We start from the raw sequence: 13413 nt of genomic DNA, 5'->3' as shown, positions 1-13413 counted from the left end.
GACTGATCAACAAAAAAGGAGAGAGGACCCAATTAAATTATATCAGATATGAAAAAGGAATACTTATAACCAACATCACAGAAATACAAAGGACAGTATTAATGATTATACACTAATAAAATGAATAATCTAGAAGAAATGGATGAGTTCCTAGAAATGTACAATCTCTCAAGACTGACCAGAATGAAATAGAAAATAGAAACAGGCTGATTACCAGAAATGAAATTGAATCAATAATCAAAAACTCTCAACTAACAAACATCTAGACCAGATGGCTTCATAGGTGAATTCTACCAAACATTTATAGAAGAGTTAGCACCTGTAATTCTCAAACTTATTGCCAAAAATCACAGAGGAATGAATGCTTCCAAACTCATTCTATAAGACCAGAATAACTCTGATACCAAAACCAAACAGAAATATATATTTAAAAAAATTACAGGCCATTATCACTGATGGACACACATGCAAAAATCCTCAACAAAACAACAGCAAACCAAATACAACAATACATTAGAAGAATCACACACCATGATCAAGTGGAATTTACTCTAGAGATGGCTAATATCCACAAATCAATTAATGTGATACACCACATTAACAAAGTGAAGAATAAAAATCATATGATAATCTCAACAGATGCAGAAAAACCTTTTGACATAATTCAGCATCCATTCGTGATTAAAAACTCTCCACAAAGTGGGTATACAGGGGACTTACTTCAACAGAATAAAACCATTTATGACAAACCCACAGCTAATGTCATACTCAACAATGAAAACTGAAAGGACTTTCTATAAGATCAGGAAGAAGGTAAGAATGCCCTCTCTGACCACTTTTTTTTTCAGATGTGCCAGCTACAGCCAAGAAGAAGAAATAATAAAAGGAATCCAAATCTAAAAGAAAGAAGTAAAATGGTAACCGTTTGCAGATGATACGGTACTATACTTTGAAAATCCTAAAGATGCCACTGAAAAAGCACTAGAGTTCATCAATTAATAAAGTTACAGGATACAAATTTAATATATAGAAATCTGCTGCATTTCTACACATTAACAATAAAATGCCAAAATGAGAATTTTTTTTTAAATCCTACTTGCCATCACATTAAAAAATACCTAGGGAATAAATTTAACTATGGAGATAAAATACCTGTACTGAGAAAACTATAAAACACTATGAAAGAAATGGAAGGTGATACAAACTGATGCAAAGATATACCATGTTGATGGATGGGAAAAATTAATATTGTTAAGATGACCACACTACCCAAGACAATCTACAGAATCAATGCAATCCCTATCAAACTACCAGTGGTACACTTCACAGAAATAAACAAGTAATTTCAAGATTCTTATGGAAACACAAAAGACGGTGAAAAGCCAAAACAATATTGAAAAAAATAGCAGTTGGAAGTATCATGCTTCCTGACTTCATACAAAGTCATCAAAACAGTTTGGTACTGGCCACAAAATAGACATGCAGAACAATGAATAGAGAATAGAGAGTCCAGAAATAAACTCACATATTTATGGTTGGTCAATCTATGACAAGGAGGCAAGAATACACAATGAGGAAAATACAGTCTCTTTAATAAGTGGTGCTGGGAAAACTGGATAACTACATATAAAAGAATAAAATTAGAACATTTTCTCACATCATATTCAAAAATAAACTCAGAATGGATTAAAGACCTAGACATACAACTGGAAACCATAAAACTCCCAAAAGAAAACAGAGAATACTCTTTGACATAAATCAAAGCAATATTTTTGGATCTGTGGCCTAAGGCAAATAGGACCTAATTTGAGGTCGATCTTCATGCCATGGGTAGAAGAGAGGAAATCCCATTATAATCCCATCCTATTCCAAGCACAGCCTATGAGCCTCATCTCTGCTGCTGACCTGGTCAGAGAAGCCACAATATTCACTGCATAAAGTCATAAATTGTGTTTTGAACCCAGAAGTAATTCAGTCCCATATAAGCTAACATTTCACACATCAAAAAAATGAATACATAATTCAGCCACTATCCCTATTTTCCTCAAAAAGGTCAAATTTTAATTCAAGTGACCAAGGGGAAAAAATTTTCACAAAAAGAGAAGGTACACCTGCAATGCGGGAGACCTGGGTTCAATCCCGGGGTTAGGAAGATCCCCTAGAGAAGGGAAGGGCTTCCCACTCCAGTATTCCAGCCTGGAGAATTCCACAGGGTCACACAGCGTCGGACGTGACTGAGCGACTTTCACTTCACGAAGTAGCACAACAGTCACAAGTCACAAATCCACTGGGAACTCTGAGAGAAGGACACGGTTTGCTGATATGGAACCAGATTTAGCACGCTCACAGGTAGCAGGAAACTAAGCCACAAGGTCTGATGATACAATATTTCTGCCTAAAAGAAAAAGTGGTCTTATTAAACAACTATTTTCTACCCTCCTGGAATATCAGGGTATATACGGTGCCCAGGTCAAGGCTCTTCCCTCCAAACAGCTGTCCTCCACCGCTCGGAGTTTCTGGGCTCCAAGTCATGGCTTGAAATTCACCTCAACAGAATCCACGGACTGACTGACATATGTCACTCTCTAATCCTCCAACACAATGGCTGAATCTTCTCTGAGCCAGAACATTTTTTATTTCAAAGTTAGCTGTTTCTTCATGTGTAATAGTCCATGTAGCCTATCTTCAAATGTAAAGTGACTGAGGGCAAGACATCCTGGTTGTTAAGGTAAATTCTAGCACTGCTATTTACCAACTGAACTGACACAGTTTTGCTCATGGACATGAAAATGACGCAATAAAATTGATACTGCGCAAAACATGTTTTATTGTGGTCAGATTCCTCAGTAACAAAAATGAAGCCCCAAGTTACTGGTGTCATGTAACATGGGCAAAACTGTGTGCATTCATGCCACAATGCTATTAATTCTTTACCTTTATAAAAGAACAATGGATTAGTTTTAAAATTAAACAAGATGACAGTATTCAAATAATACAAATTCAGAAATGGATAAACCATTAATCCTATTAGTTATAAAGTTTGTAATATTTAATCAAGCATAAGACATACCGAGATTCAGTGAATAACACAGTATTAAGATTTCTGCCACTTTGTCTTTGAAGTGATGGCTGCCTTTTCTTTAAATTTTCAATGAATGTGTAATGTATAACAAACACATTTATGTATATACTTTTAAAAGAAAATTTGTGCCAAATGTGCATATAAAGCAATGTTTTAATGAGGAAATGATTAAATAGTTAAATGGAAATGATTAAATAGCTAATATTTAAATAGCTTAAACATAGTAAGTAGTTCCCAAGAACTTCTGATAAAAATTAAAGTAGGGCTTCCCTTGTAGCTCAGTTGGTAAAGAATCTGCCTGAAATGCAGGAGACCTGAGTTCAATCTCTGGAGAAGGAAATGGCAACCCGCTCCAGTATTCTTGCCTGGAGAATCCCATGGACAGAGGAGCCTTGGCAGGCTACTCTCCTTGGGGTCACAAGAGTCACACATGACTTAGCAACTAAACCACCACAACCACCACCAAAGCAGATGCAGATTATTGCAATCCTGTGTATCTATAAATATAAAAACCCATTTGATCATACATTCCAAATAGTCATGAGAGGCAATGTGCATTGTCAACAACTGCATGGCTAGACCAGTCAAATTCTTAAGTAGTCAAAATGAAGCTACATGTTCAAAGCTGTGTAGTAAACTCTGTGGTATACCCACTCCACAACAAGAACATGTTTTTTTTTTAATTAAGTTGTTGTCCTATCCCTCACATAAATTAATAAAAACTTATGTCCTAAGTAGTATTTAGTATAACCTAATACTCAACAAATATTTCCACTCACACATTATTAGCATATGGGTTTCAAGAGTACTGATTACTACAAAAACAACCTCATATTTAATTCAAGTAACTGATGAAAGGAATTTAGTTAAAAGCATAAAATAAGTTATTTGTAATTTAAATTAACATTTGAAATTATATTTTAAAACCTAATATAATCCTGAACTCATAAAAATGAATTCTTTTGTTGAAGCAAAATTCTCTTTAATGTACACACTAATGTGCAGAGTACTTGGGCTTCCCAGGTTAGCACTAGAGTAAAGAACCTGCCTGCCAATGCAGGAGTCATTAGAGATGTGGGATCAATCTCTGGGTTGGGAAGAGCCCCTGGAGGAAGGCATGACAACCCACTCCAGTACTCTAGACTGGAAAATACCATGGACAGAGGAGCCGGGCAGGCTGCAATCCACAGCACTGCAAAGAGTCGGACACGACTAAAGTGACTGCGCACACATGCACAGGTGTGCACAGAGTACTGGAAATGCTGACAACGCCAGGCACACGGTATATATACTGAGAAACTTTTTGGTAAAAATGACCTTCACCTAGATGGGGCTCACAATTAGCTAAAGGCTTTGGTCTGAGCAAGGCAGTAATAAGATCACAGTGCTGAGCTGTGTATATCTAAGTCAAGCCACGCTGGGCTTCCCTGCTGGCTCACTTGGTAAAGAATCCGCTCGCAATGCGGGAGACCTGGGTTCGATCCCTGGGTAGGGATAATCCCCTGGAGGAGGGCATGGCTACCCACTCCAGTATTCCTGCCTGGAAAATCCCACGAACAGAGGAGCCTGACAGGCTACAGTCCACGGGGTTGCAAAGAGTCAGACACACCTGAGCAAATAAGCACACATGCACACATGTGTGGCTACCAGAGTGACCAGTTTCTGAAAAGCGTTCATTCTACTGTTCCTTCAGCTCTACCAAAGAATAGTAAGAGAGGTGAGTGAACAGACCTTCCACGACTTGTGTAAGACATATATCAATAAAGCAGTGTGTTTGTGTTTGGTATTTTTTCAGGTGTGAATAACCATTTTACTATTATAAGTTAAGCATCTCCACTGAACAACCAATTACTGTAGAGGCAGAAGGAAAGTTGAGAGAAAATGAAACAATTTTGGGGAATGTGAATCCAACAGGCATTGTAAAATATCTATTTTCTTCCCATCATAAAACTCTGGCAAATTGCTGAGTCAAATCAGGCTGTCAAGATTATAGATCCTGTCTGAGAATTTTTAAATCCCTATATGATTTCTTCTCTGAAATTATATTCATCAACATAAATTAACCAGAAACTTGCTTTTTTTTTGGTTTCTGACATAGTAGAATTGTAATTAGACAATCAAACATTTTAATGAAAACAGGGAAATGCAAAACTATTCCATAACTAGTATACGAAGGTATACGCTCAGTATGGAAATTAATGTAACACATGTAAACAAGGTGTTTAATTTTACTTAAGTGTTTTATTTTGACAATAGTTCACGCCGACTTTTTATTTAAGACAGAAAGTCAATAATGCAGGTTTATCTTTATATATTATATATTTACATGTAAAATATACTCAAAAAATGTTCCCCCATACAAAATGACACCTATATCAAGTATATCTGACTTAAAAGAAATCACAAAAATAAAAATTATGTGAGGACAGTGGCATTCTGGGAATTTTTTTCTTCATTCTTTTATAACACAATTATTTGCTTTTGAAATTAAAATACATTTATTTTGGCTTAGTTATACATATAGAACCACTTCATCATTGAGATATATTAAATAAAATTAAGAGTATGATTTATAAGTAAAATTATTATGAAGTCTTAAAATTAATATACGTATAAAAGTCACATACCTGAGCCAACCTCTTTTTCCTCTTCTTCAATGTTGTTTTTGATACTATCATACTCCTCATCAATGGTCTGGTTACCACGCATCTGAGATAAAATTCTACGGGCCTTTTGAGTCTGCCCTTTCTGAATAAGCCATCGAGGGCTTTCAGGTAAAAAGAGAAAGCCAAAAAACTGTATAACTGCTGGAATTGCTGCAAGTCCCAGCATGTACCTGCAATAAGAAATCAATATATTGCTGTAAAATGTGGTCTTATAAATGCTGAGTATGAACAAAAGTTTGCATTTACCACATTAAGAATAACATATAATGGTAAAATTAGATTTTCTTTTCATCATATATATATGTGTGTGTGTGTCATCAAAAATAACAACATTTTTATACTGTAGCAGGAAATTGAAAAATAAGAAATCTGATTCCTCTTTATCTCTCCCACAAATTACAATGACAAGGAATGGACAAAAGTCACATTCATTACAGATATACATTCTGAACCAAACACAACATGCAAAACACCATAATCACCATTCCTATCTAACACTACTATAATTTTGCAATTTACAACATAAACATGGAGTTAAGACAAAATCCTCTAATATCTGGTTAGAAGATATACTGTTCATTAAAATATATGCTCAGATTTCTTTACAATTATTTCTTCTCTGTAAATAACCAGTTATGATTTCATTTTGCCATCAAGCAGCATATGTTTTCAGGCCAAAAGCACTTTACTTTGTTTTTTCAAAAAGAAAAGACAAGGAGATGGGGAAGGACAGAGAGTTAGAGCTGAGAGCAGAAAAAATATAGTTAGATGCAAATAATGATTATTAAAATGTTTAGGAATATGACAAAGCTGCTTACGTTGTTTCAGTTGTCCTCTTCTTCTGACGTCTGTTCTTATTTTAATTGTAGGATAATTACAATATTGTGATGGTTTTTGCCACACATCAACATAACTGTCTATTCTTAATGACTGGCAAAACTCTAAATAGCAAATAAGCACACCACTTTAAATCCACCAGAGAAATAACAAAAATACCAATATGAATATATCAATATCAAAGATCTCTTCAAATTATTCTGACCACTGGACTAATCTCCTAACATCTCCAGGCCTCAATTCTTTTAAACTGAGTTATATTACATAAACTTCAAGGCCTCTTTAAACTGATGGGTTCTATGAATCTAGGAAGAATCAGACACAACTGAGCAACTTAAAAAAAAAAAAATCAATCTAGGACACTTGGATGTTTCCTACTGATCCAAGTTCCCAGAATATTTTCCATGGTAGATATATGGTGGTAGAGCTCAGAAGGCCAGTCCTGATTACACCCATAAATAATGAGAATCCACCTGACTCAATACACTTTTCAAAGCTATTCTAGAATTTCAGTTCAGTTCAGTCGCTCAGGTGTATCTGAATCTCTACAACCCCATGGACTGCAGCATGCCAGGCTTCCCTGTCCATCACCAACTCCTGGAGCTTGCTCAAACTCATGTCCATCGAGTTGGTGATGCCATCCAACCATCTCATCCTCTGTCATCCCCTTCTCCTCCTGCCTTGAATCTTTCCCAGCATCAGAGTCTTTTCCAATGAGTCAGTTCTTCACATCAGGTGTTAAGCTATGCCAAACCAAAAGTACAGCAAACCTGAAGATTCCATACACATATTTTGTGAACAATTCTATTATTTTCCAGGAAATTTCATTTTAATTCCAAAGAGAGAAGAAAAGCAAAATACAACTGCTACATAAGTGTTCAGAGTATCTCTTATGACAAACTGTAGCAACAAATACACTCAGAAAAATTAACTAAGATATAGAAAGTAAACAAAGTGTTTATGAATGACTGACTAAATAAATCACTTGACCTACAATATTAAAAGATCTTGTTAGACATGTTTCATACTTTAATCCATTAATTTTGATGATTGCACCAATACTGAATCATTCCTTCCTCAGCTCACCTACAAAACATTTTTAACCTCAATTATGTCATTACACCTTCAGTTCAGTTCAGTTAAGTCACTCAGTCATGTCCGACTCTTTGCGACTCCATGAATTGCAGTATGTCAGGCCTCCCTGTCCATCACCAACTCCTGGAGTTTACTCAAACTCATGCCCATCGAGTCGGTGATGTCATCCAGCCATCTCATCCTCTGTCGCCCCCTTCTCCTCCTGCCCCCAATCCCTCCCAGCATCAGGGTCTTTTCCAATGAGTCAACTCTTCGCATGAGGTAGCCAAAGTATTGGAGTTTCAGCTTCAGCATCAGTCCTTCCAATGAACACCCAGGACTGATCTCCTTCAGGATGCACTGGTTGGATCTCCTTGCAGTCAAAGGGACTCTCAAGAGTCTTCTCCAACACCATAGTTCAAGAGCATCAATTCTTCGGTGCTCAGCTTTCCTCACAGTCCAACTCTCACATCCATACATGACCACTGGAAAAACCATAGCTTTGACCAGACGGACCTTTGTTGGCAAAGTAATGTCTCTGCTTTTTAATGTGCTATCTAGGTTGGTCATAACTTTCCTTCCAAGGAGGAAGCGTCTTTTAATTTCATGGCTGCAATCACCATCTGCAGTGATTTTGGAGCCCCAAAAAATGAAGTCTGACACTGTTTCCACTGTCTCCCCATCTATTTCCCATGAGGTGATGGGACCAGATGCCATGATCTTAGTTTTCTGAATGTTGAGCTTTAAGCCAACTTTTTCACTCTCCTCTTTCACTTTCATCAAGAGGCTTTTTAGTTCCTCTTCACTTTCTGCCATAAGGGTGGTGTCATCTGCATATCTGAGGTTATTGATATTTCTCCCAGCAATCTTGATTCCAGCTTGTGTTTATTCCAGCCCAGCATTTCTCACGATGTACTCTGCATATAAGTTAAATAAGCAGGGTGACAATATACAGCCTTGATGTACTCCTTTTCCTATTTGGAACCAGTCTGTTGTTCCATGTCCAGTTCTAACCATTGCTTCCTGACCTGCATACAGGTTTCTCAAGAGGCAGGTCAGGTGGTCTGGTATGCCCATCTCTTTCAGAATTTTCCACAGTTTATTGTGATCCACACAGTCGAAGGCTTTGGTGTAGTCAATAAAGCAGAAATAGATGTTTTTCTGGAACTCTCTTGCTTTTTCGATGAACCAGCGGATGTTAGCAATTTGATCTCTGGTTCCTCTGCCTTTTCTAAAACCAGCTTGAACATCTGGAAGTTCACAGTTCACGTATTGCTGAAGCCTGGCTTGGAGAATTTTGAGCATTACTTTACTAGCGTGTGAGATGAGTGCAATTGTGTGGTAGTTTGAGCATTCTTTGCGATTGCCTTTCCTTGGGATTGGAATGAAAACTGACCTTTTCCAGTCCTGTGACCACTGCTGAGTTTTCCAAATTTGCTGGCATATTATACCTTATATTATAATAAATTATTTACCTATTTCACTTGATTGCATATTTAACCATGTATTCAGCAAAGGACCTTATAAAGTATCTTGCACAGTGGGTATTTAGTAAATGTTTTGTGAAATGATACAAAACAGCTATATAATATAAACTGTCTATAAAAACTAAACAGAAAATAACTGCTTCACATTTCTATAATAACATTTTATGCAAAACCCTACTGGGTCATTTAGGTCTGCAAAGTTACTTACAGAGTAATTCTTTCCAAGAAACTAAATTTTTGTAATTCAAGATATAACCAAACCTTTTCTTCTGAAGAAGACACATTTGATGAGAACTAAAAAGATTAGCTCACCCAAAAGCATATTTCTGGCCTCTTTCCTTTACAATGTTAATTTGTATAACCAAATCTGTTACTTAGATGTTTGATTTAATGCTGTAAATGAATGAAATTTCTATTGTATTCTCGCTTTAAAAATTTAAGAGAAAAGATTATCCTACACTGCCAATTACTTAAAAGAAAAGCAATAAAAAGATGACTTGAAGAGCTTACTCACTGGAAGACCCTGATGCTGGGAAAGATTGATGGCAAGACGAGAAGAGGGCAACAAAGGATGAGATGGTTGGATGGCATCACTGACTCAATGCACACGAGCTTGAGCAAACTCAAGGAGAGAGTGAAGGACAGGGAAGCTTGGTGTGCTGCAGCTAATGGGGTCACAAAGAATCAGACACAAGTTAGCAACTGAACAACAACAAATAAAAAGGTAGAAAGCAAATATGTTGAATTAGGAAATAAATAAGAAAAATACTAATGGTGAAACCCTTTACGTTCATTTCTTTATACCTTTCTCGATCTTTTATTCTGTTCTCCAAACCCCCTTTAGTGATGAATTAAGATTAAAGGGATACACTAAATACTTCAAAGAAGCACTGAAATGAATATAGAAACTGAATCATTTTTAGACCCAAAGATGCTCAGGTAATACTTTGCACTATTGTAGGCTTCCCTGGTACACTTCATTATGCTCATTATGTTCACTTCATTATGTTCATTAAGAATATAAGCTTTTTTAAAAATTAAAAGAAAAAAGAAGAGGAGAAAAGGGAAAAGAAAAACACAAACATACATATTAGCTTGTTTTCTAAGCCAGCTGTAGGAGACATAATACTGCAGCCCTCCAGTCTTCTGAAATTTCTAAATGCAAAGAGTCTAGATCTGACATTTACAATTCAATGACTTAATACCAGGATAAGAAAAATAAACTCACATTCTATTGCCAAATGTTAAGGAAATTAAAGCCTATTTTCAGAGACTGGTCAAGATAAACATGTTTTATACATTAACATCCTAAGATTTCTCTTTTAAAAGTAAAACAAAGAGGCTTCTTTTCAGTTCAGCTCGGTCGCTCAGTCGTGTCTGACTCTTTGTGACCCCATGGAATGCAGCACAGCAGGCTCCCCTGTCCATCACCAACACCCAGAGCTTGCTCAAACTCATGTCCATCGAGTTGGTGATGACATACAACCCATCTCATCCTCTGGCGTCCCCTTCACCTCCTGACTTGAATCTTTCCCAGCATCAGGGTCTTTCCCAGCATCAAGGTCTTTCCCAAAGAGTCAATTCTTCATATCAGGTGCCCAAAGTATTAAAGCTTCAGCTTCAGCATCAGTCCTTCCAATGAATATTCAGGACTGATTTCCTTTAGCACTGAATGGTTTTATCTCCTTGCAGTCCCAAGGGACTCTCAAGAGTCTTCTCCAACACCACATTTCAAAAGCATTAATTCTTCAGCACTCAGCTTTCTTTATGGTCCAACTCTCACATCCATACATGACTACTAGAAAAACCATTACTTTGGACCTTTGTCAGCAAAGCAATGTCTCTGCTTTTTAATATGCTGTCCAGGTTGGTCATAGTTTTTCTTCCAAGGAGCAAGCGTCTTTTAATTTCATGGCTGCAGTCACCATGTGCAGTGATTTTTGAGCCCAGGAAAGTAAAATTGGTCACTGTTTCCATTGTTTCCACATCTACTTGCATCTATTTCCCCATCTTTGCATCCATGATGTCACCAGATGCCATGATCTTCATTTTTGCATGTTGAGTTTTAAGCCAGCTTTTTCACTCTCTTTTTTCACTTTCATCAAGAGGCTCTTTAGTTCTTCTTCATGTTCTGCCATAAGAGTGACATCATCTGCATATCTGAGGTTATTGATAACTCTCCCAGCAATGTGATTCCAGCTTGTGATTCATCTAGCCCAGCATTTCGCATGATGTACTCTGCATATAAGTTAAATAAACAGGGTGACAATATACAGCCTTGACATACTCCTTTCCCAATTTGGAACCAGTCTATTGTTCCATGCCCAGTTCTAACTATTGCTTCTTGACCTGCATACAATCTAGGCTAGTTAAAGCACTGCTACAGACTCACCAAGAGTCCTCTAAATCCAAGGAAACCAAATGAATGACAAGAGTAAACTAATAAACCAGGCAGGCAATTCCCAAACAAACAGGTAGCCCCCTGACATGGGATATCTCCTTATTATAAGTCCAATCAAGAGTTCTAAACCCTGCCTACACATTAGAATCACCCAAGAGGCTTTTAAAACATACCGGCATCCAGGTCCCAGCCACCCCAGAGATTCTGACTAACTGGTCTGGGCTTTAAGACCAGGGAATTCTATTTTCTTAAAAGTTCCCAAGGTGGTACTAATGTGTCTTCCTGGCTGAAAACCACTGATCTAAGTATTTTAAAAGCCCGGGGTTAAAGTGAACAATAAGTTCTCAAGGTTCACATTTTAACCAAATGCCATTTACCTTCTAGAGGCCAGACAAGCACATCAAGCTGAAAGAATGGGAAAGGAGCTTGACTCAAGAAAAAGTGCCAAGCCTTCATGAATTCTAAAATCTTTAGCATTTTCTTTAATATCAAGATCACTCATAGAAAGATACCTTTTAAAACTTGCTAAGCTGAAGTTAACAAATGAGCTATTCTCTGGAACAACTAGCAGTACTCGGACCTACATACCAGACAACTAAGACAGGAGCCTCAAACACTAAGCAATACTTTCAAACTATGTGTTTTGGCCAGCTATCAACAAAGGAGACAAGCCTGGTTTCATCTCAGATTAAGCCTTCTCAGTCTCAGGAACTGAAACTCTGTAAACCAAACATCCTTCCTTCCTAGGTGTCAACCTTCGACACTACGGCTGAGCAGACCTGCTAAGCTGCTGCTACTGGGTGACCTGATCCTCACACAAAACCAAACAAGTCCTTCATGGAACTGAACATTTACAGTCTATCTTGTCTTAAAGGAATCACACTGATCTCACCTATGAAATGAAAGACAAGCGTCCTCAAACAGATGGACATTTAAGACACAGTATTTTGTAGTTCATAACTGCCCCTCTCTGAACTGATGACAAAATGGTTATCTGATAACACAGTCAACAGATAAACATATTATTTATCTCTAGTATTTCCACAGTGATGTTAATTGTGTTCTAAATTCACGAACTTCTACTTGAAGATATAAATTTAGCTTGGACATATGATCATTTTACAGTAACAGCGAAAGTAATAGCTAACACATAGCACTAGCACTAGTTACTGTGTGCCAAGCACTGCTCAAAGGAATTAAAATATCCTAACTTATTTATCTCTAAACAACCCTAGGACATACGTACCATTATTATTACCATTTTAAAGACAAGGCAACGAGGCACAAAGAAGATAAAGAACTAGCATGCAGTAGAATTAGGATTAAAAACCCAGGCTTCCTATAATAAATGTTTCTTTTAAGTTAAGCTACAATAAATGTTTAACAATTACTTGATAAAATTCATAAAAGGGGGCATACATTTACATTAGTCTCATATTTAAATACTTTGAAGGATCGCTTCAGAAGTTTGTTTTTTACACATCTCTCAGTGTTGTTAACACATCTCAGTAAAGCCCGGCAGCAACAGAAGGAGAAAGAGCCTCTGGGTGCTGTCCTCCCAGTCTTGCCAAACACAGCACTGACCTAGGCACCCACTGGGCTAGGGATCTGCAAACTGGACTTAACAACGCTGACCTGCTAGTGGCAAAACAAATATCTTTTTATCCTCTCAACACCAGAGTGTTTCTATGAGAACAGCTGACTATTAGTTAAAAGAAAATATACTTTGTAAGGGTAAACTTCTACTGTACCCTATGCCAAACTGAATTTTGATGTCATTTTTCTTTATACAGGTAAATTTTTCATACAGGAAAAATCTAGACAATAAGACAACAGATAATTTAGAAGAAGATTGGAGCAACAAAA

The 13413-nt window shown here is 37.0% G+C and overlaps 1 protein-coding gene across 1 annotated transcript in view; it reads right to left on the bottom strand.

The window, feature by feature from the left end:
* The window catches only part of SLC2A13 (solute carrier family 2 member 13), a 495370-nt gene that overhangs the window by 361943 nt on the left and 120014 nt on the right, over nt 1–13413 (bottom strand). Inside the window, exon 3 of the mRNA XM_061129885.1 lies at nt 5710–5918. Within this exon, the coding sequence (XP_060985868.1) occupies nt 5710–5918 (209 nt within the window). The remainder of the gene's footprint in view (nt 1–5709; nt 5919–13413) is intronic.

The sequence above is a fragment of the Dama dama genome, chromosome 3, assembly GCF_033118175.1.
Source record: "Dama dama isolate Ldn47 chromosome 3, ASM3311817v1, whole genome shotgun sequence".
Taxonomy (NCBI): domain Eukaryota; kingdom Metazoa; phylum Chordata; class Mammalia; order Artiodactyla; family Cervidae; genus Dama; species Dama dama.
The sequence above is the reverse complement of the archived record's forward strand: the minus strand, read 5'-3'. Positions and strand labels throughout refer to the sequence as shown.